The sequence below is a fragment of the Ipomoea nil genome, unplaced genomic scaffold (assembly GCF_001879475.1).
Source record: "Ipomoea nil cultivar Tokyo-kokei standard unplaced genomic scaffold, Asagao_1.1 scaffold1179, whole genome shotgun sequence".
NCBI classification, from domain to species: domain Eukaryota; kingdom Viridiplantae; phylum Streptophyta; class Magnoliopsida; order Solanales; family Convolvulaceae; genus Ipomoea; species Ipomoea nil.
Genome location: NW_017617607.1, coordinates 1,761,865 through 1,777,163, shown reverse-complemented (window position 1 = coordinate 1,777,163; position 15,299 = coordinate 1,761,865). Strand labels below are relative to the sequence as shown.

The 15,299-nt window shown below is 36.5% G+C and overlaps 1 protein-coding gene and 1 long non-coding RNA gene across 2 annotated transcripts; both read left to right on the top strand.

Moving 5' to 3' along the window:
* The first annotated feature begins 3,447 nt into the window (after nucleotides 1-3,447).
* On the top strand, nucleotides 3,448-6,232 carry LOC109183816 (zinc finger BED domain-containing protein RICESLEEPER 2-like). Its single transcript, XM_019333878.1, has 4 exons — nucleotides 3,448-4,752; nucleotides 4,858-5,092; nucleotides 5,200-5,252; nucleotides 6,176-6,232. Exons 1-4 carry the CDS (start codon nucleotides 3,448-3,450, stop codon nucleotides 6,230-6,232), a joined length of 1,650 nt encoding a protein of 549 aa, XP_019189423.1.
* An 8,427-nt stretch (nucleotides 6,233-14,659) lies between these two features.
* On the top strand, nucleotides 14,660-14,935 carry LOC109183834. Its single transcript, XR_002054638.1, has 2 exons — nucleotides 14,660-14,696; nucleotides 14,848-14,935. It is a non-coding gene; the product is annotated as an uncharacterized LOC109183834 (long non-coding RNA).
* The last annotated feature ends 364 nt before the right edge of the window (nucleotides 14,936-15,299 follow it).

Sequence of the window (15,299 nt, the reverse complement as noted above, 5' to 3'; positions counted from 1 at the left end):
CCCTTTTAGTACTTAGACGTTTGGCCTGTGAGCCCTTTGAATATTGATAACTGTTGAATGTTTAGTTCTAGTTTAACCTGTGCATCTAGGTTTGGTGGCTTAGACGTGGCATAACACTCCCTTACTTTGTTGTTAAGCTTCCGCAATACGTTTTGATTATTATCAGCTAGACTCTTCTATCTAAATCTCTTAAGTTTTAATTGTTTAAAAGTATGCCTAGTTTTCGGGGTGTTACATTTGGTATCAGAGCCTAGGGTGGAGCCTAGGATAGTGCTTTAAGAATGTGATATTTAGACATTAAGTGAATACCCTAAGTGCTTAAGTATCTAAGTTATAGGATTCTTAGTTTGCGCGGTGAGATTGTGAGTTTACTTATTGCTTTCTGTTGTGTTTCTCATGTTTTATCCTTCTTTAGCTTTGGTTCGTTAAGTTAAGTCACCAGGTAAGGGTGCTAAATGTTAAGCTTATCTCTGTAACCGGTGCTTCTTCTGTAGAATCCTAGTATGGCTCTGCCAAGACATCGGGTAGGAACCCCGGAGACGCCGACCAACGAACAGTTAGCTCAGAATTTGCAGCAATTGACTCAAATCACCTAGACGTTGAGTAATGTTCTCCTCAACAACAACAACAACCAGCACAAGAATAAGGATGTAGCGCATCAGGTGTCGGGGCATCGACCACCGGTGGATTCGGACCCTCGACAAGATTTTTGAGGTGGTGGATTGTGACAACCCAAAATTTAATTTTCTAAATTCGGTTTTAAGAAATTCCAAAATAGCCATTTTTCACTCTTCTAAAAATTTTATTTTGAAAGCGGTGCTTGAATTAATTATTTTGAATTACGTTTTTAAATAAAGTCGGTACTGAGATTTATTCTATTTCAAAAATCCTAAATTCTCGGGTACATTGTGTACCAAAATTTTGACCCAAAAGTCAATATGAGTGAAACCGAAAGAAATCTGATAAACCTGAACCAAGTGTTTATATAGAAATCATTTTTGGAAAAATGTATTTTGACCCAAAACTATTTAAAATCTCCTTTTAGTCTATGGTTCATGATGCAATGTGGACCAAAAGCCTCCAACCTTTGTTTGACCTTTTGAGCTCAAGCCTATAATTTCCATTTTACCCTCAACCAAGCATAGCAGAATCTCCTAGGGTTTTGCACCCTATAAAACCCACATTATTCACTCCTCATTCCCTGATCTCATTCCCTTACCTCTCCAAACTTTGTCTGATAGAAGAGAACAACATTCACAGTAAGCTTCATCCTTCATCTTTCATTTCTTCACTTTGTTTCTAGTGTTGTTCCTTTGGCCTCCATTCTATGAGATTCTTAGGCTTAGTTTGTGTTGTTGTTTGGGGTGTTTCGGTGGTGAAGGAAGTGGTGGAATTTGAGTGGAGAGAAGGCTGTGATCCACACAAGGAAGAAGAGGCAACAAAGGTATAACCCATGGACTCCCAACTCTATTTATTTGACTCTATGAAGTCTAGTTTGAGGTGTAAATGCCTAGGAATGTTAGATTATTGTTGTAGTTGAGCTATTAGTGAATTATTGTTGATCTATTATTGTGTTTTTGAGGATTTGGGAGTGTTGGATTGCTCTGAGTTTGTTGTAGGTGAAGAAGGAACCCCCTGGTGCACATTGTCTGTGCACCAGACAGGTTCACGGAACTAGCCAACGGTCCTAGTCAGGGACCGCTGGCTAGGGGTGTGCATAACCCGAAACCCGACGGGTGAGCCTGTGGAGAGTCCGTATCCGAAGACCATATGCGACCCGAGGCTACGTTATAAGACGGATGAAGAAGGTTCGGGTTGGAGGCAATAAACGCCACCCGAACCCGTCCGAATATCCGACATAACCTAGGGTTTTTTTACCCTATGTAATACGACGTCGTTTGGTTTATATATATATTACACATTTCATTCAGCGCAGCCGAGCTCCCATTTCAGTCTTTCGCTCTGTACCTCTGGTCTTCTAGACTTTTCTCAATCTCTCATCTCTCGTTCTCTCTTTCGCTCTGGTCTTTGATTCTTACTCTCTAAGACTCTGAGTTCTCACTTCTCAAATCTCAATTCTCTCAGTCTAATTCTCTCAGTCTGTTAGACACTCACAATTGTAGTCTGGTGGAAGCCCTAGTCAGAGACTCGGAGTAGCGACTAGTCTGGTGGACTGGTGAAAGCCCTAGACCCTAGTCCGGTCACCGGACTCCGGTGGAACTGTGGAATGCTGGAATAGTGGAATCGAAGCCCTTTGTTCTCGAGGGATAGATTTTGAGAAACGAAGTAATTACTAAACCCTATTTACATTTTTGTTATAGATTATTGTCTATTTGTCTTATTGATTAGGGTTTCTAATTTGTTATGATTATGTGGACTGTGATACTTGTCAATCTGTTGAGAAGTCCCGGATTGCATGTCACTAGTCCTTTGAGTATGAATTTCTGAATTCTGTGATTAGGGTTTCTAATTTGTAACCTAATATGTGGACTGTTATACTTGTCAATCTGTTGAGAAGTTCCAGATTGTAGGTCACTAGTTCTTTGAGTATGAATTTCTGAATTCAGTGATTAGGGTTTCTAATTTGTAACCTAATCTGTGGTGGAAGCCATACTGCCCTAACCCCTAGCCACTATGGAAATGTGTGTGAAATACTGAAATCCATATAAATGTTAAGCATGCTGGTATTCTTGTGGAATCCATATAAATGTGGGAGTGTGTCATGCACTCATGTGTGACTGAAATCCATATAAATGATGAGCATATAAAGTAGCATACATCTACTTAGCTTGAATGCCTGATTATGGATTTCATTGTAAATTGTAATTTGTACGTTGTAAGTTGTAACTGTGAAATTGTAAATTTGTAAGTTTATGGATATGTGACCCTTAAATCATTTATATGCAATTCTGCATACATGATGAAATGTTCAATTAATTGAATTTTGCCTGTTTAAGACTTTAATTAATTGATACATGTGACAAAGCCCATTCACAGTTGATGATTTTCCATGAGTGATTTCCCATTCTCTGTCACTGATACTTTCCCCTTTTTAGATGGAAAGTGTTAGTGGTCTTACTGGTGTATCTAGAACCCAACCTGAGTTGGAAGCACCAGTTGAAGAGACTGTTACTCCTCAGTCTCAGCAGCCTTTGCCTCCACCTATTCCAAAGAAAAGGAAAGAGGTTGAAACCAGATCTCCATGTTGGGATCACTTTGAAAAGATCAAAGACACTGAGGGCATTGTCATCCAAGGAAAATGTATATATTGTGCAAAAGTTTATGCATGTGAGACCAAGAAACATGGGACTTCTTCTCTAAGGAATCACATAAAAAGCTGCCTTAAAAATCCTCACTCTATGGAGACAAGGCAGTCCCTACTTACATTACAACCTGCACCTTCTTCTGCTGGAACTCAAAGTAGTGAAGGAACTGAAGGGAGCTGAGATGATTATTTTAGATGAACTTCCTTTTAGGATTGTTGAGGGACATGGTTTTAGAAAGTTTGTTTTAGTTTGCTGTCCTAGGTTTAAAATCCCTTCAAGATGGACTATCAGTAGGGACATTTTCAAGATATTTTCTGATGAGAGGGTGAACTTGAAGAAGTTTTTTAGGACTAGCAGTCAGAGGGTAAGTATCACAACTGATACTTGGACCTCAGTCCAGAGAATAAACTACATGTGCATAACTGCACATTTCATTGATAGTGAGTGGAAGCTGCAAAAGAAAATCATTTCATTTGTTCCTATATATTCCCACAAGGGGGAAAGTATTGCAAAGGCTTTAGAGAGTTGCCTTTTGGACTGGGGTCTAAAATCAGTGTTTAGTGTGACAGTAGATAATGCTTCCAGCAATGACACTGCCCTAGGATTCTTGAAGAAGAAGTTGGTCTCTTGGGATTGTACTGCTGTTAGGTGTAAGTATTTGCACATGAGGTGCATTGCTCACATCCTTAACTTGGTGGTACAGGATGGGTTGAAAGAATGTGACAGTTCTGTTAAGAAAGTCAGGGATGCTGTTAGGTATGTGAGGAGCTCACCTGCTAGGTTGCAGAAGTTTAAATCACTAGCTGATCTAATTGGGGTGGAAGCTAAGAATTCTCTGTGTCTAGATGTCCCTACAAGGTGGAATTCCACATATATGATGCTTAATACTGCATTATTGTTTCAGAAGGTATTTGAAGCCTATGATGATCATGACAGTTCATTTAAATCTGATTTGGGTGGAAGTGTACCTGATTTCTTGGATTGGGAATCCATTCAATCTTTGGTTATGATTCTGAAATCTTTTTATGAAATGACTGTTAGGATTTCTGGTTCATTGTATGTGACTTCTAATACCTCCTTCTCTAAGATTTCTGATTTGTCTTGCTTATTGAAAAATATGAAGGAAGCTACAGAAGATAGTGTTAAACTGATGGGTAAAAATATGAGGGCAAAATTTGATAAGTATTGGGGTGAGCCTGAAAAAATGAATTTTTTGATATTTTATGCAAATATCTTAGACCCCAGGGACAAAATTGAGTATATGCCCATTCAGTTTAACCAGTTATATGGTGAGGACAAGGGTAAAACAATGTTTGATAAGGTTATTGTTGGCCTTAAGGAGTTGTTTGAAGATTATGTTGCATGCTTCCCTGTCCAGTCTGTTGAACAATCTGACAAATCTTCTCCCTCAATAACAATATCTGATTATGTTTCTGTTGGGAGACCTCAATCATTACTGAAATCTCAGATTAAGAAGCAAAAATTGGTGAGTGGGGATTTGTCTAGGTAAAAAACTGAGTTGGAAGTGTATCTCTCTGAGGTTATTGTAGATGAGGATGATTATTTTGACCTTCTAAGATGGTGGAAGCAGCAATCTGAAAGGTTCCCTGTCTTATCTAAAATGGGAAGGGATATTCTAGTTGTTCCAATATCAACTGTTGCTTCAGAATCAGCATTCAGTATAAGTGGAAGGGTACTTGATGCCTTTAGGAGTTTCCTAACTCCTAGAATTGTTGAGGCATTGGTGTGTGCACAAGATTGGCTAAGGTTAACTCAACCTATCTCTATTGAAGAAAATATTGATGATGTTGAAAGGATTGAGAAAGGTATATACTTCTAACTTCCATTTTGTATCTGTTTAATTGTTTATAAACTATATTAACTATTAACTATCTGTTTAAGTTTTAATTTCCATTTTGTATTTGTACTGCAGAGTTGTGCAGCACATCCAGCACTGGAGTTGGATCTTCAGTGCCTACAATTCTTGTATGTTTACAGTTTACATATTTATTTTTCTTTTATAAATTCTTATTCTGAATTTGTGATTACTTATTTGATTTCATGATAAATTAATGCCTCTATGTATCAGTGTATCATGTATGTGTATCAAATTATCAATGATTCAAATCAATGTCCCTCATGAGGCTGGGAAGTGGGAACTGGAACTGGAAAGTGCTCATGGCTAGGTGACATTTTAAATGTTGCTGCCATTGAGCTAGGGTATCAGTATAAGTATTGACTAAATGTGACTTGTGACTTCTGACTTCTGACTCACTATACTTATAAGTGTATAACTATTCATTATTGTGCAATGATGATGCTTCCACCATGTTCTCTGAATATATAGAATTGGGTTTGGTATGTTGCCTATGAAGTGTGGTGTTTATGCCATACTCATTGAGTAGTGTTCCCCCAATCCTAACTTGATATGGAAAAAAAACTATCTGAGCACTCTTTTAGTCTTTTACAGTTTAAATATAATCCATTAATTGTTCCAGTATAAGTATTATTGTGCAATGATGATGCTTCCACCATGTTCTCTGAATATATAGAATTGGGTTTGGTATGTTGCCTATGAAGTGTGGTGTTTATGCCATACTCATTGAGTAGTGTGCCCCCAATCCTAACTTGATATGGAAAAAAAGCTATCTGAGCACTCTTTTAGTCTTTGACAGTTTGTGTCAATCTATTGTTCCAATATTGAATAGCAGTAAGTTATGAAATGTTTTGAACTTATTGTGTTTTTATGTCTTCACTTATCAGGAAGAAGAATAGACTAATAGAGACATAGAGTACTCAATATTATATAAATCATATATTCATATATTAGTTTTGGAGTTTTGGATTTCTGGTTTTCTTTTGCTCAATGGCTGAAACTTGAAAGCTGAATGCTGATGTGCTGATTGGAGAATGATGCTGCTGCATGCTTGCCTGCTTGGAGATTGGAGAATGATGCTGATTGCTGAATTGTTGATTGTTATATTTTGCTATGAAGAATTGAACTTCTCATTATAAGTTTTAAATTTGTAAGCTAATCTGTAAATTTGTATGTTTTGAAGTTTCAGTTCTAGCTTCTAACTTGTAATTTTGTTAATTTGATTATATGTTTAAAGTTTTATAAGTTTACTTATGTTATTTTTGTTGTTAAGTAGTTACTAATTACTAGTTAGGGGCTTATAGTACTTAAGTAGTTAATTAGTTAAGTGTTCCATGAATTGATTATTTGATTTGTACATTGTTAAAAAACTGAAATACCAACCGGATATCCGACCGATCCGATCCTACCCTAACAACCAAATAACCGAACGGATAAGTCAACAAAATAAAACGGATAGGGTAGTCAAAATCGATATCCGAAATCCGATCGGAGGACACCATCCGCCACCCGATCCGTCCGATTACACACCCCTACTGCTGGCTAGTCCCGTGGAGAGCCGACCCTTGGGCACGGATCTCAAATAGATTCATTGCCTAAGGCCGCCACTTGGCATAGCCAAGTGGCGGGGCTCCTCAAGCCCCGCCAGGCCAATTTGATTACTGGCCGGGCCCACTGTGGCTCAGCTACGTGTCGTTCGGATCAGGACTCGTGGGCCCTTGAGGCTCGGACACTCGGGTTCGTTACGACGCACTAGTAGAAGTTGATTTCGTTGAATTTGGAGTTGAAATACTTGTTTTACAGTAGAAATTGTGCTAAGGTTTATTCTTGTTGTTTACTATAATTGATTTACAGAGAAGGAAAATTATAAATTGTTGAGTTTAGCTATTTGAATGAGAAGTATGATCATTATTTGATAAGTTTTGCTTGTATAGCAAGCCTAAGTATTTGTTATGATTTATTTGAGAAGCATGCCAAGAATGTGAGAATTTGAGATATCTAGTGTTTGATTTCTTAGGTTTTTTTTTAGTAAATGGAATTCGCAAGAGTATAAAATTTATCTTGAGTTTAAAGAGCATGATCAGTACTTGTTAAGTATTTGATAAGAAGTTTTGCAAAGTATTGAGTTATAAGCATGAAGTAGCATTTTGTTTCCTTGATTCATAGTGAAAGAGCATTTGAGATTACTTTTAGGGGCCGTTTGGTTCACAGAATGTTAGATTACTGGGAATGATAGATTCCTTTGTTTGGTTAAAATTGAGGTATGTAATATAATCATGTTTGGTTTAGGGTTATCTATATATATATATATATATATATATATATATATATATATATATATATATATATATATATAGAGAGAGAGAGAGAGAGAGAGAGAGAGAGAGAGAGAGAGAGGAAGCTTCAAGTGCGGCGGTGCTATTAGGTGCGGCGATGCGGTCAATTGTAGGCCATTAGATTAGATAAATCCAATGAATCACATTCGTCAGGGCTTCTCCAATATTTTCGCGCACGTTCTCACTCTACGCGAACTGCAAGGCTAAAGTCGTCACTGGGCACCAGAAGAGGGAAAATCATAGTGTTCTCATGTGTTTTATGTTCGTTATTGGTGCATTATTAACCTTACTCGGGTGTATTTGTGGATTCGTGTTGGTGCCTTCCTGTGCGGTCATTGCGACCGCACTAATAGTTATACAAATATACACCATCCATGTTAGAAAACGCACACAAAAAAAACATGCACAAATTCGGTACGCATCACCAGGACACACCATTAGGTATGTATAAAAGCACCACACAGTGTTTGGAAATACACCATTGGGGTGGTGAGTTATATGGTGTATTTTTTGGGTGTGTTGTGTGTTATTTTGGTGTATTTGTGCATTTCATTGTTGTGCTTTTCCTAACACTATTAGTGTCTTTTAATAACACTGTTGGTGTATTTTGTTAACACGGTTGGTGTATTCTGTTAAACGACCAATATAAATGACCACTATAATTACCATAATACCCCCACTTACCAAGACGCGCTTAAATCTTCAAATCTTCAGAAATTAGTCGCGACCTCAGATTAAGCAAAATGGACGATGCTGATATGAGTGCACCGCCGCATCTAAGGACCCTGCCGCATATGAGTCTTATTATATATATATATATATATATATATATATATATATATATATATATATATATATATATATATATATATATATATATATATATATATATATATATATATATATATATATATATATATATATGATATGAACCTAGTCCAAGGCTCAAATAAAGATGGAATATTGTCCCAAGAATGCTCTCAATGTGAAGATAGAGATGGATCAAAATACCTTAAACCTCACGAGAAACCCTTTGTCTCGAATCCTCAAAGACTTGGAAGAATCTCATGTAGCTTCAAGTACCTCGATGTTGCAATCTTCAATCAACTAGAGTCGGATCTAGTTTCCTTCGATTAAAGAACGAGTCCACGAACCTAAATCTAAGGTTGAAGAAAGTAAGATTGATTCGAGTCCACGAATCAATTTGCTAGTCGAGTCCACGACTAGCCACTAATTGAGTCCACAATTAGCCATAAGGTTTCTTACACAAGTGTAAAGAAAAACTTAAGAATTTTATTGAATTAAAGCCTCCTCAAAACTGATATGGATGTGCCCTATTTATAGGTATAGGGCAGCATTGTAATCTAAATACAATGGGAAAAAGAGTCCTAAACCTAATCTAGAAAACAAGTAAATAGAGTTTTATTTAGAATAAGGAATCCTTTCTAAATACAACTAGTGTTTTCTCTTTAATTCTAAACAATTTAAAATAAATGATGACCACAAATAATAAAGCTGATTTGGGCCTCGGATCTTGTGATTGGCCCAATTTGTAATCTTAATGGATCTTCATTATGTTGGGCCGCATCATCCTCCCCTTCTTGAAAAATGATTCGACCTCGAATCTTATAAACATTGTCTTCGATCCCTGACATCACTTGAAACGGGCCACTATAATACTTTCCTCTATCGAATGGAATTATTATTGGAATTCCTTGATTTTTCCACCAATGATGCTTTAAGGATGTACTTTTTGGCCTTGTGATGAGCCCACTATAGACCCTTATTGGATTCCATGTGTGCTGGTTCCTATTATTCTCCCATTCTTGAAAAGGATTCGTCCTCGAATCCAAATCTTCAATGAAAGACCAAGTAGCAAGCTCACTTTCTGTTTTATCACGCTCATGGAACTTTTTCTTGGGGTGCTTGACACGAGTCGCTCCAATCATCATCCTACAATCAACAAGTAAGGCAATTAAGTCTAATGACACATCATGGAATTTAAACATTCTGGATAGTAATAGATCAGCAAAACGAGACATATTAAATTTAGCCATCTTTTTTGAATTTTCAACAAGCACAACATCTTTCCTTCTAGAGCTTAAGGCTAAACCAAACACAAAATCCATGGAAATATCAAGTAATGTTTTAGATGTATTGTGGTGGTAAGTAGCACAATTATGAACATAAGATTCTACATCTTTTTTCTTCTTTGGCCAATGAAAATATCCATGCAAAACATCATCACTCTTTGGAAAACCAAAGTGTCCTTTATGTGAATCAACAATTAAACCATTGCCCAAAACAAAGCAAAAAGTGCAAATCCCATTGACTTTGAACCAAAACCCCTTGAGCAAGTAGTGTTTCACATAAGAAGTTTTCAAATGTGCCTTATAACTTTCCAGTGATTCCTTATCTCTATCAAACAAAGTTTTAGTAAAATCAAAATTAAGGAATCTTGGATGTATGGAGGCAAACAAATTTCTAACACATCTAGCAAGTACGTCATTAATAGAAACATGGCAAAGAAATCTAGAGAATAATAATGCATGCTTTTGGAATAAAAGTGAGTATAAAGTGACTCCCCTTCCTTTCTCTTGCATACTATCCTTTTTAGTTACCAAGAGATGTTGCACTTTGACACCTTAGGCTGGTCCTTTCCACTGTATCACTGATTGTGGTCCCTTTGTTTGGCTACAAACTGAGTTAGAGGATTGGAGTGGTGATTGCAATTCCAAACATGGAGGTTCCACTTTTCTCTCTATGATTTCTTCATTCTTTGAGGCTGGTTTGAGAGCTTGCATCAATGTCAATCGAATTTCTTCTACTTGTTTAGGATACAAACGAGACAAGAAATATGTAACTCCATTCATGTGAAACACATAAGTGTTCCTCATTCCATCAGAACTTATTTTTCTGTCAAATTGCAATGGTCTACCTAACAAGATATGAGCAGCCTGCATTGGGATATTATCACACAAGATTTCATCAGAGTAACTGTTAATAGATAAAGGAATAAGATCCTGTTTGGTTACTCTAGCTTCTCCTACATCAGTTAACCATTGCAAACAATAAGGATTTGGATGATTAAGCAAAGGTAACTGGGGAAATTTAACCATAGCTGCACTAGCCACATTTGTGCAACTTCTAGAATCTATTACCATAGCACAAGCATTCTCTTTAATTGACCCTTTAGTACAAAATATATTTTCTCTTTGAGACTCATCTTCTTTTAAAGGGTGAACATTCAAAACCTCCTTAACAACAACAGTATGACTAGACTCACTAGCAACATATTTAGAATCAGAATCTAAAGGTATGAATGGTTCTCCCTCAACATGTTCATTGAGAGTTTCAAAATGGTCACATACCTCATCCTTAGACTTATATTCAAGACAAGAAGCAAAATTTTCAGATTGTTTTGTTATCTTAACTACCCTTTTGTTAGGGCAATCACGAGCTATGTGGCCTCTCCCTTTACATCTATAACAAATCAATTCTCTATCATGTTGAGGCCTCACTGCCTCACTTACCTTTTCCTTACCTTTTTCTTGTGAATCATCTCTTGGAGGGGGATGTTCATCACGCCTTTTAGGGGTGGAACTTGTGTTGTTCCATCTTGATGCACCATTGTTGGACTTGTACAATTTCATCTCTTTGATTTTTGCCTCAGATTCACGTGCAGCATACAAGGCATCATAAAGGGTGTCATATCTCTGAATACTCATTCCACATCGAATTTCTAAGTTCAATCCATGTACGAAACGAGCAACAGTTTTTGTCTCTTCTTCATGTATGTCTCCCTGTTTAAGCAAAATATTTGTAGTTTGGTAGTACTCATCAACTGACTTTTTTCCTTGCACCGTTCCCTGCAATTTTCTTTCAAGATCATAGAAAAAAGATTTAGGAGAAAAAAGATTTAGGACGAAAAGTTAAGCGCATATCTTCCCTCACTTGAACCCAAGATTCATAGGGAATCACTAGTACAAAATAGAGTAAAGAAATATCAATTTAGACTACCCTTCTTTAAACAAGGGTAGTGTATTCTTTAAAAAAAACAGGACGGTGGCATAATTGTAAATAAATGAATAAGAAACCGCTACCCTTTTAAATAAAAAGGTAGCGGTTTTTTTTTTTTTTAAAAAGCGGAAGGACTCTCCTCTACCCTTTCTAAAGAAAGGGCAGCGAAAACCAGATCGGGAAACAAAAAAAAAATAAAAAAACAAAAAAAAAAACCCCAAACGCCCCTTCACAAACCAGATCTCGCTCTCACATCTCCAACCCTCAACGCCCCTTCACAAACCAGATCTCGCTCTCACCTCTCCAACCCTCAACGCCTTATCACCTCTCCTCAATGCCTCCTCCGTCGCTCCTTACCACAGGCCACACCTCCGCCGTCGACACTGGATCCCTCATCATCCCACGACGCCGCTGACACCGCCTCTCTCACCACGACTCACTCAGCCTCGATCAAACGCCGCCTCTTCTCTTCTTCTCGTTATCTACCGGCGACAAGACCTTGCCGACGCCGCCGCCATCTTTCTCCATCGCCACGGCCGCCCGCTTCCCGCTATCGCTAATACGGTAATTTTTTTTTATTTTTTATTTTGTTAAAAGTATTTGTTTTATTTATTATTGTGCTAAATATCATATGTGACTGGAGACTATTTAATTTTTAGGCATATTCTCCCCCTGATTCTCCTCTTTTGCGTCTCTTTTTTTATGGGTATCTATGGTTTTTTGAAGACTATTCAATTTTTAGGCTGAGGCGAGTATGAATGCGGTTGTGTTGAAGAAGTTTGTGGCGGAGAATTAGAGACTGGCGGTGGAATGCTTGAATTTGTTGTCGTAATGCAAGAGATTGGACATAGAGTGCTTGTTGTACGACAGGGACCCAGAGGCATTGATGGTTCTACAAGTACTAGGCCCAACAGGTTACTGGTTGCATTCTCTTCCTTCTTCCCCCTTTTCTGTTTTTTATTTTTTATTTTTGCAAGTTTTATGTGCAATTTGGTGTTGATTTCTGGTTTTGTGCATAAAGCATTATAAAATTGAGTAAAACCTTATAAGAGTTTATTCAGAAATGACTCAAATGAGTGAGTGTTTAATCTTTTTTTTTTTTTTGGTAGCACATGCTCTGTTTCTTTACTACAAGCAACTTGTGTTTCCAAGTAATGGACTTCTATATTTTATTTAATGGATATCATTATCTGATAAATGCTTTGAGAGGATCTGGATTTGGATCTGTAAGTTCATATATTTCTGTTTGGATTACATTACATTAATAGTGTCTTAGATTAGCTCTTTGGGCATATAAGTGAATCTTTGGACTTTATGCAGTTGCATTTCATTACTTTTCACCCCAGGTCTATCGCAGTGTTGTTTATGGTAACAAACCCAAGAAATAGGTATGTAACTACTAACTAGTATGCCCTCAGTTTCATTTTGATTTTTGCACTTCACTAACATTTTGGTCTTGCCCCCTTAATTGAATATGTTTTGGAGAGTAGGTAGATATATATATTTGCTAACACCTAGAAGTAGTAGTAGTCCAAAGCCTGTTGTGGCATTTGTTACAAGTTGAGCATGGATTATTGGGTGAGTAAGAAAGCTATAGTAGTTTTTGTTTTTGTCTTGTTTTCTTTCATTGTTTAAATTATAAGAGTGTGGAGTAGGCTCCAAGCCGATTACAATTTGATCGAAATTTAGCTGACCTCAATTTGACTTCAAAACTTCGACCTGATTCATGGTAAATTTTAATATTATCGTTTTCCTTTGTTCTATGTTCCATAATTTTTTTTTTGAATTGGAGTTATAATTATTGATTGTGATGTTTGTAAATTATTGAATGCGAGCTTGCCACAAGGTTGTGGGGAAAATATACGTGTATTGGATGTGTGTGACTGTGAATTTGCATGGTATTTTGTTTTCAATAATTAAGATTTGTTGGATCTCTCGTTTTGATGCTAGCCCAACTACTTTCCTTGGTTCTGATGTAAGTTTCTGCAGATGTGTTAAATTCTTATCTGATATGCTTCTTGGTTGGCTTGCCAGCACTCCATTAATTCTTTCTTTTGTTTACAGGCAACTCTTGCTGATTCTTTCTCAGAAGATATTCTCGTGAGTCCAGCACCTTATTTCTTTTAATTGCACTGCTTATTTGGACCTTGCATTTCCCTCTTTCCCCCTTTACATATTTCCCTGATGATAGAGTAGAGACATAGAGTTGAATATTGAGAGTTCTATAAAGAATTGCCAAACACACTTAGCTTAATGATAAATTTCTTTCTTCTAGTGCTTTTGATCTTAGCTTGTTCTTCTTATTTGTTATTATTATTATGCATGTATGGTGACCTCGAGTGATAATGGTGCTGTAATTTTCTAAGTTTTTTGCTCTGTGGTTTCTTGCTTGGAAAAACAGAGAATCATTGTGAAGAGACAAAGACATATGGTACGAATAAGAGACAAAGACATATGATAATATGTAGGTTTGAGTAATGCAGGTTTATAAAACTTGAATTACTTTGAGTAATGCAGGTTTTGTGTCTACTAAGGCATTATTTGCTATACATAGCAATTCTATTGTTTTTACTTAAGAGATGAAAACCTTTCCTTTGCATAACGAACATTTTTTAAAAACTTTTTTAAGCATAAGATTTTGGTTTTATTTATCAAATTGTTGAAACAGTGATTTCTTCTTATCTTGTTGGTAGTATTTCTCTGAACTTTTATAAGAATTAACTGTTGGCAGGTATACACTAAATATATGGGGATGTTGGGGGCCAAAAAACCATAAGGTCCTACTGGAGGAACTACTTCGAACAAACTGACGGTTTGGTGTGGGTTGTGGATAGTTCTAACCTTAGAAGGCTAGATGACTGCAGATATGAATTGCATAATCTTTTGAAAGAAGAGGTATACATATTCTTGGAGCTATCAATTTCTGCCTAGTGTAGTTGTGCATGCATATACACACACTAATAGTTGCAATCTATAACAATATATATGGTGTGCTTTTTGTTTTAGTCTCCTCTCTTCTTCATTTTTCCTTTGGAATGTTTGGTTTCGCCCTAAATTTGAGCTGTGTTTGTTTTTATAGATTTAATGGACTCCTTTCAGTGTGAGGGTTTCATGCTATATTGTTCCAGGGAAAAATTTCCATGCCAAGGTTGTTATAAATTGGCGCTATCAAAGAAAGCCAGATCAAAACATTTAAAGGTAAGACAAATAATGTAGGTGCAAGTATTTGTGGAGTGTTATTTTGTTCAATAGACTTTATTAATCAGTTCTTTCTTAGGTCATTATGCAAATGTTTTCTCCTTTCAGCTTCAACCACAAATTTACTGATAATAGATCATTATCTTAATAGGTCCCAGACTTTGATGTGGTAACTGAATCTCATCGTAACATACACTATAGCCATGCCAAAAGATATGGTGGGGGGCATTAGAAAAAGCTTGGAGACATTGCAATGTAGCTTTTCAAGTTCATTCAGTTATTAGCTCATATAAATATCAAAGACAGAACGTTAGAAGGTATACTCATCAAGGATGGATTAAAGCCATAGCCATCAGCATGTATGAGCTTGCGTATTGATAATATTGTATTTATAATATAATATGGTGATAATATTGTGTTTTGATGGTTTGTTGATAAAATTGTGTTGATGGTTAATATTATGTTGATATGTAGTGAATGAATTATGTATAGGATTTTAAAAGAATTAGGAAATTTAAATATAATAATGTTTTTTTTTTGTTTTTTTTTTTAAAATTCGCTACCCTTCTGTTTAAAGAAGGGTAGCGGATGCTTTAAAAATAA